Below are 18,680 nucleotides of genomic sequence, written 5' to 3'. Positions count from 1 at the left end.
CTAAGACATTACCTGAAGTGGTTTTGGGGTTTGCTGTGGGGAAGAGATTGAGAATTTGCCCTGGTGTAAGAATGAAGGGTGAGATAGGATGTTTGTGATGGGATTTGTTCTCTGGGTGAGCGCCCATCACACGGGGGTGCCCCCTCCTCAAAACCCCAAGATCGTGGCCCTTCTCCTCATGGGAGTCTCAAAACCCCTCATGGGGGTCCCCCCTCAGAGCCCCTGAGGCTCCTCCAGCCCATTCCCTCACAGGGGTCCCCAAAGCCCCTCACGGGTGTCCCCCATCCTCAGACCCTCAAGATCGCAGCCCTTCCCCTCACAGGGATCCCCAAAGCCCCTTATGGGGGTCCCTCCTCCTCAAGACCCCCAAGATCGCAGCCCTTCCCCTCACGGGCGTCTCCCTCAACGGCCCCGCCCCGGCTGAGGGCGCTCGGCCCCGCCCAGCTCCGCGCCTGCCCCGCCCCTCCCTCCGCGGCCTCACAAAATGGCGGCTCCGGCGGCGAGCCCGTGAGGCGGCGGAAGGATACAGTATTTGCGACAAAAGAGTCCCCCAAGGCGGAGCAGAAAGATCGGGCTGTCCCCGCACTCGCGCTCAGCGGGAACTGTGTGGAATGCGGGGATTTCTCCTTCTTTTCTCTGTCGTCCTCCCCGCCCTGGAGCGGTGGGAGAGGCCTGGCAGGGGAGGGGTTTCCCCTGGCGGAAGGATATCAATCAGTTGGGTTGGACCGTAGGGTTCCTGGGTTAGATCCGGCAGAGGCGTTTTTGCGCCAAGTATAAAATGGCGGCCGCGCCTCACGGAGGCCGGGTGATTCAGATGTGCTTTGGAACGTTGATAATTGGGATTTCTAAATAAATATGTATTTATATATGTGTATTTCAGTGGTTTGAGTATATCTGCCCCCTCTAAGTGCCTTCCAGTTCCAGGATTTAGCTCCTCTCAGGCTGCCAAGCCTCCCTCTCCAAGGTGTTACCCCTGACTTGCCCAAAATGTCCTTTTTTTGAGGTAAAATTGGAGCTCTAGGGGCTGTTTCGTCTCTGGAGTGTTTTCCTGTGAGGCTTGGGAAAGCTGAAGTGTAAATAATATCCTTAATGTGCTTATAATAATCTTTTAGGCTTCGTTTTTCCACGCTTAAGTCTTCTACAGCATATGCAAAGACATAGGGGTGAGTTCCCAGCTCACTGTAAAGAGATTTGAGACGTTTTAATGCCAAAAAACTTGATGTCAGTCTGCATGTCCACAGGAGTGTGTATGTTTTGAATTGATTTTATTTAAAGTTTCATAATAAATACTTCTGCAGATTTTCCTAGCTGGGAACACAGAAGTCAAAACAGCTCTGCAGAGGAGAGTTTACATTTTTCATCTCTGGTTTTACACAGATGGTTCAAAATCAGCACACTTTATTATTTCTGCAGATTACAGGAGAGCTGCTTCCAATTTTCATAGTAGAATGCAGATATTTTTTTTCCAATTTTTTGCCTATTCCTGGCACTTTTTAAAGTGCTGCCTGCCCCCAGCCACATACCCCCCAACTCTCAGGATGATTTTGGGATGCTCCACATCATTTCATCCCAATCTAAACCAAAAAAAAAAGCACATTCAAGAAGACAAATCAATCCCAGAAAACAATATTGGAAAGGAAAAAAAACCTCAACTGTTTAAAAGCCAAAAATTATTCCAGGTTGGGTTTTTTCCTCCCATTTTGAGATGATGCTCAGAAATAAACCTCAGCAGGTGAAAATCTCCCTGGAGAAAACTCAAGGCTTTCACTTGAATGAACACAGCATTGTTTGTTGTTGGTTTTAAAGGGTTAAGTGGGTGGAAAAGCTGAAATATTTTCATTTGTGGGTAAGATCCACATTTCAGCTCTGCCCCATCACTCTTCAATGTACCCAGCACTGGAAATAAGCCATGTGGGGCATAAAAAAGGATGAAAAAAATCAAATTTGGGGCAATCAACACCCAGGCTTGACCCCACTAAGGAAAGTCAGAGCATTTCCATGTCTATTTACTCTCCTGGACATAATTTTCTCTGCTTAGGCTCACACCACAAGGCTCAAAGTGATTATTTTCCTCAAGAAGAAGGTTTGTGCTGATATCTTGAGCACATTCCTGCCTCTTCCACCTTGCATTCCCGAGGGAAAGGTCAAGGGACAAAGAGGAATTTTGAGAAATTGGGCCAGGGGAGCACAGAGGGTTGATGCTTTTTGCAAAATGAGGGCGATTCCCATTGCTCCTCATTTGCACAAACGAGTTTCTTAAAAAAGCACTTGAGAAATGAGCTGAGAAATTGTCAGCACCTCCCAAACCCTCTGGGAATTGAGAGGGGGGGGGTTGTTTCTGCCCCTTCCCCTCGTGTTTGCCCCCAGTGCTGTTGTGATTCCAGGAGGAAAAGGGAGAGTTGAAGATTTTTGGGAGCCATCGCCATCAAGGCCAGCAGTGAGCTGCTGAGTGAATGATGAATGGCAAAACCACCCAGAAACTAAAAAAAAAAAAAAACCCAACCCAACAACCTCCAAAATGACACCAAAACCAAATCCTGGCAGAAAGACAGAGAGCAGCGGGGGTGAGGAGTGACAGAGAAGGCTTCAAATTAAATCGAAATCTAAGGAGGTGATGCTGGCAATGGGAGCTCGCCAGAAATTGAAGCTGTTGAACTGCAGCAGACTGTCCTCTTCTTGGGAGAGCTCCTGGCTGCCTCGGTGCTCAGCAAGCTTGCCCAGGCCTCCCTTGGGCTTGTAGAGGGCCAGGTCTGCCAGCCCCAGCCCCTCCAGCTCGGCCATGTCCAGCCGTGGGATCGGCATCCTCCAGTAGATGAACGAGTCGTACTGGCTGCTGATGGTGTCCAGCATTTTCAGGCTGTGGAGGGCACGAGGGGGAAGAAAAGGAAGAGGGAAGCTCGACTAAAAACACAGGAGTTGGCCCAAAGTGGGTAGAAATCTCGGGTGTTGCCGTGTTGATGCTGTCCTGTAGGATAACCCCTTAAAAAAGGGATATCCTTCTTAGGATAACCCCCTAAAAAGGGGATATCTTTTTTAGGATAATCCCCTAAAAAGGGGATATTCTTTTTAGGATAACCCCCTAAAAAGGGGATATCTTTTTTAGGATAATCCCAAAAAGTTGGGATATCCTTTTTAGGATAACCCACTAAAAAGGGGATAGCCTTTTTAGGATAATCCCCAAAATTTATTAGGATAACCCCCTAAAAACGAGATAACCTTTTTAGGGGTTATCCTAGTATCCTTATTAGGATAATCCCCAAAAAAGGGGCTATCATTTTTAGGATAATCCCATAAAAACTTTTTAGGATAACCCCCTAAAAAGGGGATATATTTTTTAGGATAACCCCCCAAAAAGGGGATATATTTTTTTAGTATAATCCACCAAAAAGGGGATATGCTTTTTAGGATAATCCCCTAAAAAGGAGTTGATGGTGGAGGAGAGCACGGGTTTGTGCAGGTTTCACTCTAGGCTGGGTCTAACAGGCTCGAGCTCTGCCAGAGTTTTATCCACACCCTTCTCTGCGCCGTAATTCGGGGGGGATTCAGGGGATTTGTCACTCCGTGCCTCAGTTTCCCCAAAGAAACAGCACAGGAGGGGAGGGCAGGGTGGGCATTAACCCCTTCCCACCTGCTCCTCCTGAAATCAGGGTGGGCATTAACCCCTTCCCACCTGCTCCTCCTGAAATCCCTCCTGCCAGCTCTGGGAGAGCAGAGGTGGGAGAGCAGCACCTAAATAAACTCTTTTTCCACCCCTCCACACCTTTCCCTGTGCTGAATCCCCATGGAACGGGCCGTGAGGAGGGGTCCCTGTGTATCCCCCTCCCCCTTGATCCCACCCCATCCCTCCCTCCCCTGGCCGAACCCTCTAGAAAGGGCTGGAAGGAGCCTCGCCCGGCATTCCCACCACACCCCACCCATCCCTGCCCTGCCATCCATCCATCCATCCATCCATCCCCGCTGCAGAATTCCCCCTGCAGCCCCACCCCGATCCACCAAAAAACTGGGAAAGAGCAGGACCAGACGTGGCTCAGCTTTTCTCGGTGGAGCTGAGTCACTGCCTGGCAGGGTTATGTCATTCACCTCCTCGATTGGCACCGGAGGTGGGGAAAAAAGCCCAGACTAACCCAAAACATCCTCATTTTTCCTGCTGATTCCCTGCCTTAACATCAGAATTCTCAAGGATGATTCAGGCATATTTTGGATCGGTGCGTTCAGCTGCTAAATTTAAAAGGTTCTGGATGTCACTCAGAGGCTATGAAAGGCTCCTGTGTCATCCCCTCCGGGTAAACTGAGCCACAGGACTTTAAAATAGTCTCTTCCCTGGGAATTTATCCCTAGGGATCTATCCGTGAGTTTTTTGCAGCAAAACGACACATAATTATTAATGGTGATGGGTGTTGTGGTGATGGATTTTTAAGCTCCAAACAGTAAAAAATTGAAGTTTAGTGACAAGAGAGGGAGAAAGAGAGTTTAGTGACAAGTAAATAATTAAATACCCAGTAAAAGGGAATGAATGTGGAAGGAAAACCCCTCTTGTGTGGCGTGTCACCCCTAAAAAAGATCATTTCCCACGGGCTCTGCTCATCCCATGGAACCAAACCCACCTTTCTCCGCTTAAATCCCCGCTGCCTGTAGCTCATTTCCCCCCTCAAAAATAAATCCCAGCATCTCCCCGCACCCAAATCCTTGCCGGGATAGCAAGCATCCTCTCCCGAGCATCCTCGCATCCCTTACCTTACGGGCGGGCGGTGCCGGGAGCGCTGCGCTCGGAGCCGGGGCCGGGCCGGGCTCTTTGTGCCGGGGAGCCGCGGGCGGAGGGAGCGGCTGGGGTCGCTTTTGTCTGCCGGAGCCGCTGGGTCTGCAATGCAGCCCCTCGAACTGCCCTTCCTCGTGGGGGGAGGATGGCGATGATGATGGTGGTGGTGATGATGGCAGATGAGTCAGCGGCTCCCACCCGCGCCAGGGAGGGAGGGAGGGAGGGAGGGGGAGGACGGCAGGGGCGGGGATGCTGCGTGCTGGACCCCCAAGGCGAGGATATGTTAAACCTGGTTCACTCCTGAAACCTTCAGCTGAGTGTTGGGGGGATCATTTTCAGTCTGCAAGGAGCTGGGGAATATTTATTTTACCTGCATGTGAAGATATGGGGTGCTGTGGTACCCCCAGACTTCGGGAGGGCACTGTGCAGGTCAAACACGGGGAAATTTGGCTTAAAGAAACCCCCCAAAACATATATTTTATTTTATTTTATTTTTTTTTTTTTATATTTTATTTTATATTTTATTTTATTTATATTTTATTTTTATTTTTATTTTATTTATAATTTATATTTTATTTTATATTATATTTTATTTTCTATTTTCTATTTTATTTTATTTTATATTTTATTTTATTTTATATTTTGTTTTATCTGAGACTGAGGGTATTTGATCCTAAAGCCACACAGCAAAAATATCCCAGCTTTGTGGCTGAAGCCAGACGTGGAACTAGAAATAGAGGGAGCCACCCAAAACTGGCATCAGTCACTGCCAGGGCCAGGGTGGGGGCACCTCACACCCCACTTCACCCCACAGCTGACAACAAAGCAAACCCCAATGCAACCCCTCAGACCAGGGAGTCTGTCCTAGCACCCCTGAGACCCCAAACACCTTTTTGGGGGGCACAGGCCACATCCATGCACCTGAGAGGCTCAGAGCAGCCCTTGCCTTCCTCTCCCTGGGCTTTGCCTGAGATCAACATTCTTTTGGTGCTTTAGGGGGTTTTTTTCTCTCTTTTCCTCCCTGTTCCCTGCATGCAGCTCATTTCTGATGGTGCCAAGCTGTTCTGCCAGTGCTCGGCTTTCAGCCAGACTATTTCTGCCTCCTCCTCCTCCTCTTCCTCCTCCTCCTCTCAGCACTGCCATGGGCAAAGAGGATCCTGCACAGGAAAAATTCCAGCTGGGAGCCTTTTGGAGGATGCTGATCCCTCCAAGGGGTTGAGCTGCTGTGGTTTTTGAGGGTCCCCCAGGCCATGGGGTGCAGTTTGGCTGAGCAGCCTCATAAGAAGCTGGATGTCACCCATCTCCTTGGTCTTTGGGGTGTCACCTGCTCGTGTGACAGCCCAAAAACTGTGGTGTCCCTTCTCAGAGGAGAAGGGACATGGGGCTGAACCCCAAGGGGACATAGGAATGAGGGCACTGCTGTGGGTTTTGGGAGGGCTGCAAGGGGGACAATGTTCTCTGGCAGCACAAACACCAAAAATAAAAAAATGAAATGAGGTCACAAACACTTGGGGTATTATCAGCCAGGGCCACCCAATGGCTGGGGACAGGCGTGGGACAGAGACCCGAGTGAGTGGGGACAGTGCTGCCTTGTTCAGCATTTCTGGAGTGGGAGCAGTGGGGATGGCTGGGATTTGGGGGCTGACACAGCAAGGGACACTCTGAGGCTCACACAGGGGTGTCTCCTGTGTGGTGACAGTGACAGGACCGCAGTGGTGGCAGTGATAGGACTGTGGTAGTGGCAGTGGCAGGGCCGCAGTGGTGGCAATGCCAGGACAATGGTGGTGGCAGTGGCAGGACTGTGCTGGTGGCAGTGTTAGGACTGCAGTGGTGGCAGTGGCAGGACAATGGTGGTGGCAGTGACAGGACTGTGTTGGTGACAGTGTCACGACTGCGGGGGTGGCAGCAGCTCCCCAGATGTTGTGCAAGCGGAAGGGCACCGAGCTGGAAGTGGTGACACCGCTCAACACCAGCTGCAGGGTGTTCCCACCCCGGGGGCTCTGGGGTACCCATGGAAAAAGCAGGAATAATGCTCGGGGGCACATGGGAGCATAACTGGGACTTGCTGGGGACCCCCAGCCCTACCTGGTCCCCTGGCATTCCCCCAGTGCTCCTGGAAACCCCAAACCCCTGAACCCCAGCTGGGGACCCCCAGCCTTAACAGGACCTCAAGAACCCCCAAGTTGCTCCTTCTGGGACCCTGGGCCCCCCATTCTCAGTGGGACTTGGGCTCCCTATTCCTCCCGGGACCCCATTCCTACCGGGACCCCGGCCCCCCATTCCCACCGGGTCCCCCGTTCCTCCCGGTGCCGCAGTGCCGGCGGTTCCCGGGGAGGGCGCTGTGCCGGGGCCGGGCCGGGCCGAGCCGCGCCGGGCGGCGGGAGCTGCGCCGCGTCCGCACCGGGCCACGCCTGGGGCTGCGAGCGGGCACCGGCACCGGCACCTCCCGGCCACGCCTGCGGCTGCGAGCGGGGCACCGGCGCCGGAACCCGCACCGGCACCGGGACCCCCGAGCCACGTCTGGGCTGCGAGCGAGGCACCGGGACCGGCACCAGCACCGGGACCGGGACTCATAAAGGGATCGGGACTTGCACTCCCGGGCCACGCTTGGGGCCGCTGCGAGCCGGACACCGGCAGCGGGACCGGGACTTCCGAGCCACGCGTGGGGCTGCGAGCCGGACACCGGCCCCGGGAGCCGCTCCCGCTCCGGGACAGGTAATGGGGCCGTCACCGGGACGGGAACGGGCCGGGACGGGAACCCTTCCAACCCCGCGGAAGGGCCCCCGGAACCGCCGTAGGAAGGCGGAGAGAGCACCGGGATCGGTACCGGAACGGGAGCGGGGCGGCGGGACGACCCCCCTTGCAGCTCGCTGGTTCAACCGGGGAGCCCTCTCGGGATCCACCGGATCTCCCCAGCCCCACCGGGACCACCGGGGTCCCAAGGCCTGCGGGGTCCCACCAACCCTACCGGGACCCCCAAACCCTGCTGGGACCCCCGAAGTGCCGGAGCCCCGCGGAGCCCGGGGGTCGCACCGGGACCGTCCCTCGCAAAGAAGGGACGGTCACTTCCACTCTGCCGCCCATCCCGGGGGTCCTGGGCCCGCAACCGGGGCACCCCAGGACTGTCCCCCTGTCCAGCCCTGTCCCCGCACTATGGCCTTCCCTCCGAGACCCCCGAGGGTACCCCATGACTGGGTGACCCCAGTGCTGGGGGGCTCGGAGCGGACCCCCCTGCCCGGAGCCCGCCGGTGACGCAGAGCCCGGCGGTGCTTTCCCAACCGGGAAGTCATTTTGCCTGTGCCGGCAGGGCCGGGCCCAAAACCGCACTGCCCGGGGCTACCGAGCTGCCCCGGTGGGCTGAACCCGGCCACGGCTCCTCTCAGGGTGGGCTGAGGGCGTGCGACCCCCAAAGCGGGGATCGGGGGGCAAGAACCGACCAGAGCCGCCCGGAGCCGGGCCCAAAGCCGCCCCGTCGAGGCCGTGAGGCCCTGGCGGGTGCCGGAGGGGCTTTGAGGGGTGTGGGCAGGGGTCGTGGCCGTGCGGAGCCCGGAGGTTTCACTGCTGGTTCATCCGAGGCTCTCCAAGCGGCCCGGGCTGCGGTGCTGAGTTCGGGGGGCACCTCCCCAGCAAGGCCCGGCCGCTGCACGGCCGGATCCCAGCGCTGATTTTGCTGAGGAAATCGGGCTGGAAAGGAAACGCAGCCCCTTCCTCATTTACCCCTCAGCCCCTTCCTCATTTACCCCTCAGCTCCCTCCTCATTTGCCCCACAGCCGGGGGCAGAGGCCGGGTTTGGGTTTGGGTTTGGCAGGGGGGGCACGGCGTGGGCACGGAGCCGGTGTGCAGCGGGCGGGACGTGTCACAGCCTGCCCGGTGCCAGCGCTCCCGGAGGGGCTCACCGGGGAACGGGAATGGGCACACGGTGAGGGACAGAGCGGGGGACACGGCGGGGGACACGGGGGTCCTCTGGTTACGGGGGAGCAGCACAGAGGGCACCTACCCCTCGGGAATGCCCGCTTGGAGGGTGATTCCGTGGGGTTATTGCGGACAGATCGTGGCCGGAGGCGCTGACAGGGCTGTGCCCAGGCTGGGCTCGGAGCCCCCCGTTTTGGGGGTCTGTCCCCCGGCCCCGCTCCTCCCCGCCGGCAGCAGGAAGCGCGGCCGGACTTTGGTCCATCCGGCGGCACCGGCGCAGGGGCAGCGGAAGGAACTCGTCCCGTTCGCCGGAGGGAGCCCTGGCTCCGGCACCCATCGCCCGTGGGGGCTCTCCCGTGGCTGACACCGGGCTGAGCTCCGGCCACGGCCCCTCGTGGGTGGGTGAGTTCCCTGCGTACCACTGGCTCCTTAATTTTTTAAGGAGTTGTCTCTTCTCAGCATGAGGAGAAGCCCCCATTTTGGGGGTTAAACCCCCTGTCCACACCTCCTTGCCTAGCCCAGGCAGTACCGTGGGAGTTTGGGATAAAATCCCACCAGTCCCTGTTTATTTCTCTCTCATCTGCTCTTCAGAAGCAGGAGCGGAAGAGCTGAAGCTCCGGCCCCTTTTCGGAAAGGCCGGGATATTTTTAGCTGCCTGGCTCAGGGAGTTGGGATTTGCCATGGCTGCCTCCATCCCCCCCATCCTGCCGCAGCATCCTTCAGCTGTGTCCTGCCCTGGAGCGGGGGACAAAGCCCAGCCATGGCCACGGGGACAACTCTGGGGGTCTCTGTGTGATGCTCAGAGTCCCTGGGACCCCCTTGCCGTGACAGGATTAGCTGTGTGTGACCCAGGGCTCTACTGGGGCTCTCTGCCTTTTGTTGCTTGATGTGAAATTGCTTTAGCATTAATTTGGGGAGGTCTGGAAGCATCACTCTCCCTTCCCACCCACAGCCAGCCGCTCCTCTCCCCGCCGTGCCACCCTGACCAGGTGTCCCCATGGAGTGACCCTGCCCAGGGGGACGCTGGCTGCCACCACCGCCAGCATGAGCGACTTCTGGCACAAGCTGGGCTGCTGCGTCGTGGAGAAGCCCCAGCCCGTGAGTACCTCCCTGTGCAGCCATTTTGGGGAGGGGGCCTGGGGCTCAGCAGGGTTTGATGGCCTTCATCCCCTCGCAGAAGAAGAGGAGGAGACGGATCGACCGCTCCATGATCGGGGAGCCCATGAACTTCGTGCACCTGACACACATCGGCTCCGGGGACATGGCTGCGGGAGAGGGGCTGCCCATGGTACCCTGGGGGCTGGGGGGGGCTTGGCTGGGGGCTGGGGCTCGGGCTCGGGGTGGTGGGGCTCTCATCTGGGTGATAGGTGGTGGTTTTGGGGTGGTAGGTGTTGGTTTTGGGGTGGTAGAGTCTCACAGTTGGGTGGTGGGTGTTGTTTTGGGGTGCTGGGTGTCAGCATTGGTTGGTAGGTGCTGTTTTGGGATGCTGGGTCTTAGTGTTGGGTGCTGGGTGTTGGTTTTGGGGTGCTGGGTCTCAGGGTTGGGTGCTGGGTGTTGGTTTTGGGGTGGTAGAGTCTCACAGTTGGGTGGTGGATGTTGTTTTGGGGTGCTGGGTGTCGGGGTTATTTGCTGGGTGTTGTTTTGGGGTGCTGGGTCTCAGGGTTGTTTGCTGGGGGTTTATTTTATGGTGCTGGGTATCAGAGTTGGGTGCTGGGTCTCGGGTTGGTTGATGGTGTTGTTATGGGGTGCTGGGTGTTGTTTTGGGGTGCTGGGTCTCAGGGTTGGGTGGTGGGTGTTGTTTTGGGGTGCTGGGTGTGTTTTTGGGGTGCTGGGTCTCAGGCTTGGCTGGTAGGTGTTCTTTTGGGGTGCTGGGTGTTGTTTTGGGGTGCCGGGTCTCAGGGTTGGGTGCTGGTTCTCAGGTTGGTTGGTGGGTGTTGTTTTGGGATGCTGGGTCCCAGGGTTGGCTGCTGGGTGTTATTTTGAGGTGCTGGGTGTTGTTATGAGGTCCTGGGTGTTACTTTGGGGTGCTGGGTGTTGTTGTGGGGCTCTGGGTCCCAGGGTTGTTTGCTGGGTGCTGTTTTGGGGTGCTGAGTCCCAGGGTTGTTTTCTGGGTGTTTTTCTGGGGTGCTGGGTCTCAGGGTTCTTTGCTGGGTGTTGTTTTGCGGTGCTGGGTCTCAGGCTTGCCTGGTGGGTGTTGTTATGGGGTGCTGGGTGGTTTTTTTGGGGTGCTGGCTGTTGTTTTGGGGTGCTGGCTCTCCTGGCCGGGCCAGGGGGGTGGCACAGGTGCTGACAGCCCCTCTCTGCAGACTGGTGCTGTCCAGGAGATGAGGTCCAAGGGCGGCCGGGAGCGACAGTGGAGCAGCTCCCGAGTGTTGTAGCGTGTGAGTACCTGCCCATGGCACCCCCAGCGCTCCCCTCTGAGGAACACCCTCCTGAGCCACCACCTGGGCGCTCCCATAACCCATAACCTCTCGGATTTTACAGATTTCTGGCTTTTTCAGCCCAAACTTGAACTGCCTGACCCCCCCCGCTGGAGGAGAAGCCAACCTGGAGTGCTTTAACCCCGCGGTATTTATGCAGCACCATCCTCACCCAGCTCCCGGTGACTTTGGGGCTTCATCCCTCTGGAAAATCCCTCCTTGCTGGAGGCACTGGCTGTGGTGAGGTGGGCAGCGAGCCCCCAGCTCGTGCCCCACCTACAAAGGACACAGCCACCCCCCTGAAACGTGCCAGGAGCTGCCAGGAGCAGCCCACGAGTCCCAAATCCTCCCAGTTCTCCCTTTTCCCACTCCCGTGTCTCCCATGGGCTGCATGGTGGTGCCTCAGTTTCCCCAGGGAACCAGTTCATGGTGCAGAGGCTGCTTTGATGCCTCCCAGAACATCCCAGAGGAGCAAAACCAGGATTAAGCCCCGATATTCTGGTGCCAAACCAGAGTTAAACCCAAGATGTTCTGGTGTCAAACCAGGACTGGATGTCAAACTGGGATTAAGCCCCAATTTTTAGGAGCAGAACTGGGATTAAACCCCAATTTTTAGGAGCAGAACTGGGATCGAACCCCGCTGCTTTGGTGCCAAACCAGGATCCAACCCCAATGCTCGGCTGTCTCCGAGCCCACAGTGCCTCCAGCTGGCATTCCACCGCCGCCAAACCCTCACCTCCCTCCTTTTTTTAGGATCTGTTCCTATTTTTAAGCTCCCAAACCCCCCCTGAGCAGCCTCTGTGGCCCCGGGCAGGACCGTGGTGGGGTCTCCTCCACCCGGGATTGTCCCCAGGCCGGACAGGGCCTGACCCGAGAAGGGCTCTGCAATTAGGTGCGGGTGTACATAGTTTAATTAGTGCCAGGATTAAATATTAATTAGCACGTGCTGGGTGACAGAGCCTTTCCCCTGTGCTCCGGTGGGAGCTGGGATTTTCCAGCCCTGTGTCGTGTTCAGGTCAGGGTTTTTGGGCAAAACATTCCACCCTTGAAATAAATGCCTTGTGCTGGCCCAAGGGGTGGGTGCAGGAGCTCCTCGCTCCCTCCTGTGCTCCTGGAGCAGCCAAATCCACTGGGAAAAGCTGAAATTCACGACTTTTTATGGCACAACCAGTTTCCTCCCGGCTGGGCTGGACTCGGGAGCGTGGCTGCACTGACACCCCCTCCTTGGGCACCCCAAAATGTTCCTCTGACCCACTGTAGAGGGGATTGCACCCCAGGGAAAGAGGGGGCGCGCCCCCAGCTCGAGTGGGGCAGCACCCCGTCCCTGAATAAAAGCCAAGAGCCAAAACTGGAAGAAATTTAAAGGGGAATTTAATCCTTGGAAAACAGTGACAGTTGTGGACGGCTGCATGTCCGGACCCACCCTCTGGGGCCTCCCTCTGCCCCCCATGGAAGGAAGATCATCAATAACTCGTTAACTCCCTCACCCCAACGCCTTCATCAAGGGGGTGCAACTCCTGCCCATGGCACCCCCAAAACCCCACCTTGGGGACCACTGGGGCACAGGGAGCCATTGGGGGGGGGACAAACCACGAGCTGACCTCTAACAGAGGCAGCTGCCACCCCCCCCCACACCCAGGCACCCCACGGGGGCCTGCTCAGGGACCCCAACTTCTCATCCAGACCTCAGAACTCCACGGGGGTGCCTCTGTTATTTCGGGGAGCCCGGCGGCTGCCCTGCGGCGATGCGGCTGACCCGCTCCAGGACGTCCTGGGGGCACAGCGGGGGCACGGCCTGTGCCAGGGGACACTCCTCCACCAGGCTGTTCATGGGGGTGGGTGGGGGCACCACCTCCTCCTCAGGGCCCCCTGCAGCCCCCAGACCCCCCAGAGCTGCCCTGAGGATGGGCAGCACCTTCTTACGGGTGGCCATGGCGTTGCCCTGGGCGTAGGCGGCCACGCAGGGCCAGGGGCTGGGCAGCGGCCGCAGCAGCAGCGACGGCGCCGTCGCCTCCTCCAGAGCCCCGCACAGCTGTGGGGGAGCAAACGTGGGGCTGGGACCTGCCCAGCACCCCCAAAACTGCCAGGCTGTGGGGCAAAGCAGGGCTGGAGATGCCCAGACGCGGCTCCCCGACTCACCGTGCTGCGGAGGGGCTCCTGCGCGCTGTACACGGCGAGTTTGCGGGTGGGCTCGTGGTGTTGGTTAAAGGACACGGTCATGGCCACCAGCCCGGCATAGCCACGGGCCTGGCAGAAAGCCTCCAGGTCCTGCAGCAAGCCAGGCCGCAGCAGGAAGGTCTGGGCAGAGGGGAGGGGTCTCAGTGTCACCGTGATGTCCCCAGCGTGCCTCAGTTTCCCCCTGAGCCCCCAGTCTCACTTCCAAGTCCTCGAAGACGCCGCTGATGCCGACGACAGCCTCGTCATTGGAGAGGACTTTGAGGTCCTTCCGCAGCATCTGCTCTGTTGTCAGCCCTGGGAGGTGGCCAGCAACGATCCCAGGTCACCTTGCTGTCCCCAGGGAGAGGGGGCGACACACCTGGGTGCCGCTGGCCTGGCACACCCACCCGTGACATCAAACTTGGCCGCCTGCAGCGCTCCGAACACGGCGTCACGGGCCGGCAGCTCCGGGAACCTCTCCTCCAGCAGGGACACGCAGGCCACGTCCCTGGGGGTCACCTTGCCTGCAGCTGGGCTCAGGTTGATGCAGTCCAGCAGGATGGTGCCTGTGGGGACGAGTGGGGCCGTGGTGTCACCGTCCCCGGGGACAGAGCTCAGCCAGGACCCCACAGAATCACAGAATGATGAGGGTGGGAGAGACCTCTGAGATCATCATCCAACCTATGCCCTGACACGTCTACCAGGCTGTAGCACCATGTCCAGTGTTTATTTAAACACATCCAGAGATGGCGATTCTACACCTCCCTGGGAAGAGCATTCCAGTACTTTATTATTCTTTCAGTAAAAAATTTCTTCCTAATATCCAACCTGTACCATCCCTGACACAGCTTGAGGCTGTGTCCTCTGATTCTGTCAGAGACTGACCTCACCTGGCTACAACCTCCCTTCAGAAGGTTGTAGAGAGCAATAAGGTCACCTCTAAACCTCCTCTTCTCCAGGCTGAACATCCCCAGCTCCTTCAAACCTTCCTCACAGGGTTTGTGTTCCCAGCCCCTCCCCAGCCTTGTGTTTGAGCATCTCAACGTCCTTCCCAAACTGAGGAGCCAGAACTGGACACAGCACTCAAGATTTGGCCTCACCAGCGCCGAGTCCAGGGGCAGAATGAGCTCCCTGCTCCTGCTGGCCACACCACTCCTGACCCAGGCCAGGAGCCGTTGTCCTTCTTGGCCATCAAGGCACGTTACTGGCTCATTTTCACCCGGGTCCCTTTGTGCCCCACCGTCCCCAGCTGCGCCCTGCTCACCGTGCAGCAGCGCGGCCGTGGTTCTGTCCAGCACGCCCGGGGGGCCCTGCAGGATCCTCTCGGTCACTAGGGTGGCACAGGAGCCCACGGGCTCCACTGTCACCTGGCACGGGGGGCCTCGGGCCCGCTCCAGCGGTCGGTGATCCAGGACCTCCACCACGGCCTCCTCCAGGGCAGCGTCAGCACTGCTGGGCAACGGGAAGGGTCAGAGCCTGCCAGAGCCCCTTATTCCTTTTTTTCCCTAAAAACTCCCTGGAAATGGATCAATTTCGGCCATCCTGGGCGGCAAAATCAAGCCCTGCTCTGCATGGATGACCCTGGCTGTCCCCAAAGTGCCACCCCTTGTCTCACCCAGGCAGGACATGGTGATCCACCAGAGTCAGGGAGAGCAGCCCAGCGTGGTGCCAGGTCCATCTCATCCCCCAGATCAATTTCACCCCAAAAAATGAGCGAGGCATCCAGGATCCTCCCAATCCCACAGCAAAGTCCATCGAGGCTCTGCTGTCCCCTGGCTGTCCCAAGGTGCCACCCCCAGCTCACCCAGGCAGGACATGGTGATCCACCAGAGTCAGGGAGAGCAGCCCAGCGTGGTGCCAGGTCCATCTCATCCCAGCCCAGTGTGGTGCAGCCTCCCCAGGTCAATCTCACCCCAAAAAATGAGTGAGGCAGGCGGGATCCCCCAATCCCACAGCAAAACTGAGCGAGGCTCTGCTGTCCCCTGGCTGTCCCCAAGGTGCCACTCCTAAGCTCATCAGGGCAGGATGTGATGGTCAACCAGTGTCAGGGAGAGCAGCCCAGCATGGTGCCAGGTCCATCTCATCCCCCAGATCAATCTCATCCCAAAAAACGAGCGAGGCAGGTGGGATCCCTCAGTCCCACAGCAAAAGCAAGCAAGGGTGACCCTGGCTGTCCCCAAGGTGCCACCCCCAGCTCACCAGGGTAGAACATGGTGATCCACCAGAGTCAGGGAGAGCAGCCCAGCGTGGTGCCAGGTCCATCTCATCCCCCAGATCAATCTCACCCCAAAAAATGAGCGAGGTGTCCAGGACCCCCCAGTCCCACAGCAAAGTCCATCGAGGCTCTGCTGTCCCCTGGCTGTCCCAAGGCGCCACCCCCAGCTCACCCAGGCAGGACATGGTGATCCACCAGAGTCAGGGACAGCAGCCCAGCGTGGTGCAGCCCTCCCAGGTCGATCTCATCCCTGAAGACCAGCGAGGCGTCCGGGATGCCCCGCTCCCGCAGCAGGAACGTCGTCTCCGTCCGCAGCGCGAAGTCGGCGCGGGGGATGTTCAGCACGGGCACGAAGGCGGCTTTGGGAGCCGGGGTGGTCTGCAGCAAAGGGGGTGTCACACCCGGGGAGGCGTCCCTGAGGCCATCAGGGGTCCCTGGCGCGGTGGTTGAGCCTCACCTGGGCGAGGAAATAGGCCAGGGCCAGCGCGGAGACGGCGGAGTCCAGGTCACAGGCCTCGTTGCCCATCACCACGTGGATCTCCTGGTGCTGCTGGATGTGATCCTGCAGGGATGGGAGGTGTCAGGCATGGCAGCAGCGTGGCCCTGTCCTCCAAAATCCCCCACACTGCTCCCTTGTCCTCCAAAATCCCCCAAACTGCTCCCTTGTCCTCATCAGTGCTCCTGGAGCCACCTGTCACAGGTGGCACCCACAGATTGCACCCTCCTGGCACCCCTGGAGCTGCCTGGGATCCATTTCTGGCCTCCAGACCAGGTCCTGGCACCCCTGGGATCCATTTCTGGCACTAAATCCTCAGGTTTGGGGTGAGTGAGGTGTGTTGGGATTCCAGGAAAACTCACCTGAGCCACCAGGTGAGGCCAGGGACCATCCCAGCCCCGCAGCCCTGAGTGCTTTAACCCATTTGTTTTAGAATTTGGGGCTGTTTGTCACCCCAAAAGTGACGTTTCACCCTCTTTTGCCTGCCTGCGGCAGCAGGGAAAACATGTCACTCTCCTGTCCCCCGCCCACGGGAGCCACCCCGTGCCCAGGCTCTGATTTTTGGGACAATTCTCTGCTGCCATAACCCAGATTTGCTAATTTTTATGGTAAAACAGGAAAAAAAAACAACAACCCCAGAGCGGCTGCAGCACAAACCCCTCAGCAGGTCTGGGATGGGGCTGGGAGACATTTTGGGGTGTCCCTGGCGTGGCTGTGCCGCCTCAGTGGGGCACCACACTTGGGGGCCTCGGCCTCAATCCATGGGGTGCTCGTCTCCCCCTGCACCCCCATTTAACTGCACCCCCATTTCCCTGCTCCCTAATTGCCCACCTTCACCTCCATTCTCCTTGCACCCCCAATTCCCTCCCTGCTCCCCCATTTCTATGTACCCCCAATTTCCCCCCTGCTCCCCCATTTGTCTGCACCCCCATTTCCCCCTTGCACCCTCACTTCCCTGAACCCCGATTCCTCCCCTGCACCCCCATTTTCTTGCACCCCAATTCCTCCCCTGCTCCCCAATTCCCTGCTCCCCCATTTCCCTGCTCCCCCATTTCCCTGCTCCCCAATTCTCCCCTGCACTCCAATTTCCCTGAACCCCATTTCCCTGCTCCCCAATTCCCTCCTACACTCCATTTGTCTTCTCCCCACTTCCCCTCTGTACCAATTCCCTACTCCCCCAATTCTCCCCTTGCTCCCCCATTTTCTTGCACCCCATTCCCCCCTGCACCCCCATTTCCCTGTATCCCCATTGCCCCCCCTGCTCCCCCACTTTCCTGCTCCCAAATTCCCCTCCTGCACCCCCAATTCCCCCCGTGCTCCCCCATCTCCCTGCACCCCAATCCCCCCCGTTCCCCCTCTTTCCCCTGAGCCCCCCAAGACCCCCTGAGCCCCCCAACCCCCCCGTACCTGCAGAGCCGCCCGGTTCCCCAGCACGAAGCGCTCCATGACAGCGCTGATCCACGGCCTGAACCGCCACGATGGCCCCAGTATAAACCAGTACGGCCCAGTAGAGCTCGCTACAACCCAGTACAGCCCAGTATAGCCCAGGATAACCCAGTACGGCCTGGTACAGCCCAGGATAACCCTGTACACCCTACTATAACCCAGTACAGCTCACTATAACCCAGCACGGCCCAGTACAAACCCAGTGCAGCCCAACAGAAGTTCAGACTGTCCCAGTACAGCCCAGTATCACCCTGGACTATCCCAGTATCACCCCAGTCCGTCCCAGTCTAGCCCAGTACCACCCCAGACTATCCCAGTCCAGCCCAGTATAAGCCCAGACCCTCCCAGTCCAACCCAGTTTAAGCCCAGTCCGTCCCAGTCCAGCTCAGTATCACCCCAGACTATCCCAGTACCACCCCAGACTGTCCCAGTCCAGCCCAGTCTGTCCCAGACCCTCCCAGTCCAACCCAGTTTAATCCCAGTCCGTCCCAGTCCAGCCCAGTTTAACCCCAAACTATCCCAGTACAACCCCAGTTTGTCCCAGTCCGTCCCAGTTTAATCCCAGTCCAGACCCCAAACTATCCCAGTTTAATCCCAGTCCAGCCCAGTTTAACCCCAAACTATCCCAGTACAACCCCAGTTTGTCCCAGTCCGTCCCAGTTTAATCCCAGTCCAGCCCAGTTTAACCCCAAACTATCCCAGTTTAATCCCAGTCCAGCCCAGTTTAACCCCAAACTATCCCAGTACAACCCCAGTTTGTCCCAGTCCATCCCAGTTTGTCCCAGTCCGTCCCAGTCCAGCCCCTCCCCCCGCGCCGCAGGGGCCGCTGGGAGGGGGCGGGGCCGTTCCCAGCATCCCCCGCGCTGGGGGGGGGGGCTCGGGGGGGACCCCAAATTTCCTCATTTCACCCCAAAACCCTCCCGGGACCCCTGAACCCCTCCCTGAACCCACGAACACCCCCCCAGCCCCCTCGGACACCCCCAAATTCCGCTGCGACCCCAAAACCACCCCCCCCCTCCCCAGCCCAACCCGCACCCTGCAAAACCCCCCCAAAAAATCCGAGTGCGCCCCAAAATTTCCACCTTGAATCCTCTTCTTCCTCCTCCTCCTCCTCTTCCTCCTCTTCCTCTTCCTCCTCCTCCCCCCGCCCTCAATCCGCCTTCCCACGGGGCGGCCGCAGCCGGGTGGAAAACAGGCCCCGAAAACGGGGGAAAAAGAGGGAAAAAAGAGGAAAAAAGAAGAAAAAAAAGGGTGAAAAAAAAAAAAAAAAAAAACAAC

At 58.1% G+C, this 18,680-nt stretch overlaps 3 protein-coding genes across 4 annotated transcripts; 1 reads left to right on the top strand and 2 right to left on the bottom strand.

Moving 5' to 3' along the window:
* Nucleotides 1-1,257: 1,257 nt before the first annotated feature.
* Nucleotides 1,258-4,961, bottom strand: MLLT11 (MLLT11 transcription factor 7 cofactor). Its single transcript, XM_058821797.1, has 2 exons — nucleotides 4,735-4,961; nucleotides 1,258-2,857 (listed from the first exon to the last, which is right to left on the bottom strand). The coding sequence occupies exon 2, from the start codon at nucleotides 2,848-2,850 to the stop codon at nucleotides 2,587-2,589; it is 264 nt and encodes an 87-aa protein (XP_058677780.1). The 5' UTR covers nucleotides 2,851-2,857; nucleotides 4,735-4,961; the 3' UTR covers nucleotides 1,258-2,586.
* Nucleotides 4,962-7,145: 2,184 nt separating this feature from the next.
* CDC42SE1 (CDC42 small effector 1) lies at nucleotides 7,146-12,874 on the top strand. Its single transcript, XM_058821546.1, has 5 exons — nucleotides 7,146-7,471; nucleotides 9,621-9,766; nucleotides 9,846-9,956; nucleotides 10,975-11,049; nucleotides 11,153-12,874. The coding sequence occupies exons 2-4, from the start codon at nucleotides 9,713-9,715 to the stop codon at nucleotides 11,044-11,046; spliced, it is 237 nt and encodes a 78-aa protein (XP_058677529.1). The 5' UTR covers nucleotides 7,146-7,471; nucleotides 9,621-9,712; the 3' UTR covers nucleotides 11,047-11,049; nucleotides 11,153-12,874.
* On the bottom strand, nucleotides 12,150-18,638 carry PRUNE1 (prune exopolyphosphatase 1). 2 transcript variants are annotated; one of them, XM_058821545.1, is made up of 8 exons: nucleotides 18,485-18,638; nucleotides 15,918-16,022; nucleotides 15,633-15,838; nucleotides 14,510-14,694; nucleotides 13,653-13,811; nucleotides 13,466-13,560; nucleotides 13,228-13,386; nucleotides 12,150-13,120 (listed from the first exon to the last, which is right to left on the bottom strand). In XM_058821545.1, the coding sequence occupies exons 2-8, from the start codon at nucleotides 15,984-15,986 to the stop codon at nucleotides 12,800-12,802; spliced, it is 1,194 nt and encodes a 397-aa protein (XP_058677528.1). In that variant the 5' UTR covers nucleotides 15,987-16,022; nucleotides 18,485-18,638; the 3' UTR covers nucleotides 12,150-12,799. The 2 variants fall into 2 exon arrangements, with proteins under 2 accessions (XP_058677528.1, XP_058677527.1); XM_058821544.1 differs by lacking the exon at nucleotides 18,485-18,638 and adding an exon at nucleotides 17,364-18,159 and having other exon boundaries at nucleotides 12,153-13,120.
* Between the last annotated feature and the right edge of the window lie 42 nt (nucleotides 18,639-18,680).

This window comes from Ammospiza caudacuta, chromosome 30 (assembly GCF_027887145.1).
Source record: "Ammospiza caudacuta isolate bAmmCau1 chromosome 30, bAmmCau1.pri, whole genome shotgun sequence".
Lineage (NCBI taxonomy): Eukaryota > Metazoa > Chordata > Aves > Passeriformes > Passerellidae > Ammospiza > Ammospiza caudacuta.
Note: the sequence above shows the minus strand (reverse complement) of the source record. Positions and strands in the feature narration are given on the sequence as shown.

What these genes read in the sequence shown, in the direction of transcription:
- MLLT11 (XM_058821797.1), bottom strand. Translation starts at nt 2,850, where the DNA reads ATGCTGGACACCATCAGCAGCCAGTACGACTCGTTCATCTACTGGAGG.
- CDC42SE1 (XM_058821546.1), top strand. Translation starts at nt 9,713, where the DNA reads ATGAGCGACTTCTGGCACAAGCTGGGCTGCTGCGTCGTGGAGAAGCCC. An exon ending in TCGTGGAGAAGCCCCAGCCC is followed by an intron (nt 9,767 to 9,845) that starts GTGAGTACCTCC and finishes ATCCCCTCGCAG; the next exon opens with AAGAAGAGGAGGAGACGGAT. An exon ending in CGGGAGAGGGGCTGCCCATG is followed by an intron (nt 9,957 to 10,974) that starts GTACCCTGGGGG and finishes CCCTCTCTGCAG; the next exon opens with ACTGGTGCTGTCCAGGAGAT.
- PRUNE1 (XM_058821544.1), bottom strand. Translation starts at nt 17,402, where the DNA reads ATGGAGCGCTTCGTGCTGGGGAACCGGGCGGCTCTGCAG. An exon ending in TGGCCTATTTCCTCGCCCAG is followed by an intron (nt 15,839 to 15,917) that starts GTGAGGCTCAAC and finishes CCTTTGCTGCAG; the next exon opens with ACCACCCCGGCTCCCAAAGC. An exon ending in AGGAGCCCCTCCGCAGCACG is followed by an intron (nt 13,121 to 13,227) that starts GTGAGTCGGGGA and finishes GCTCCCCCACAG; the next exon opens with CTGTGCGGGGCTCTGGAGGA.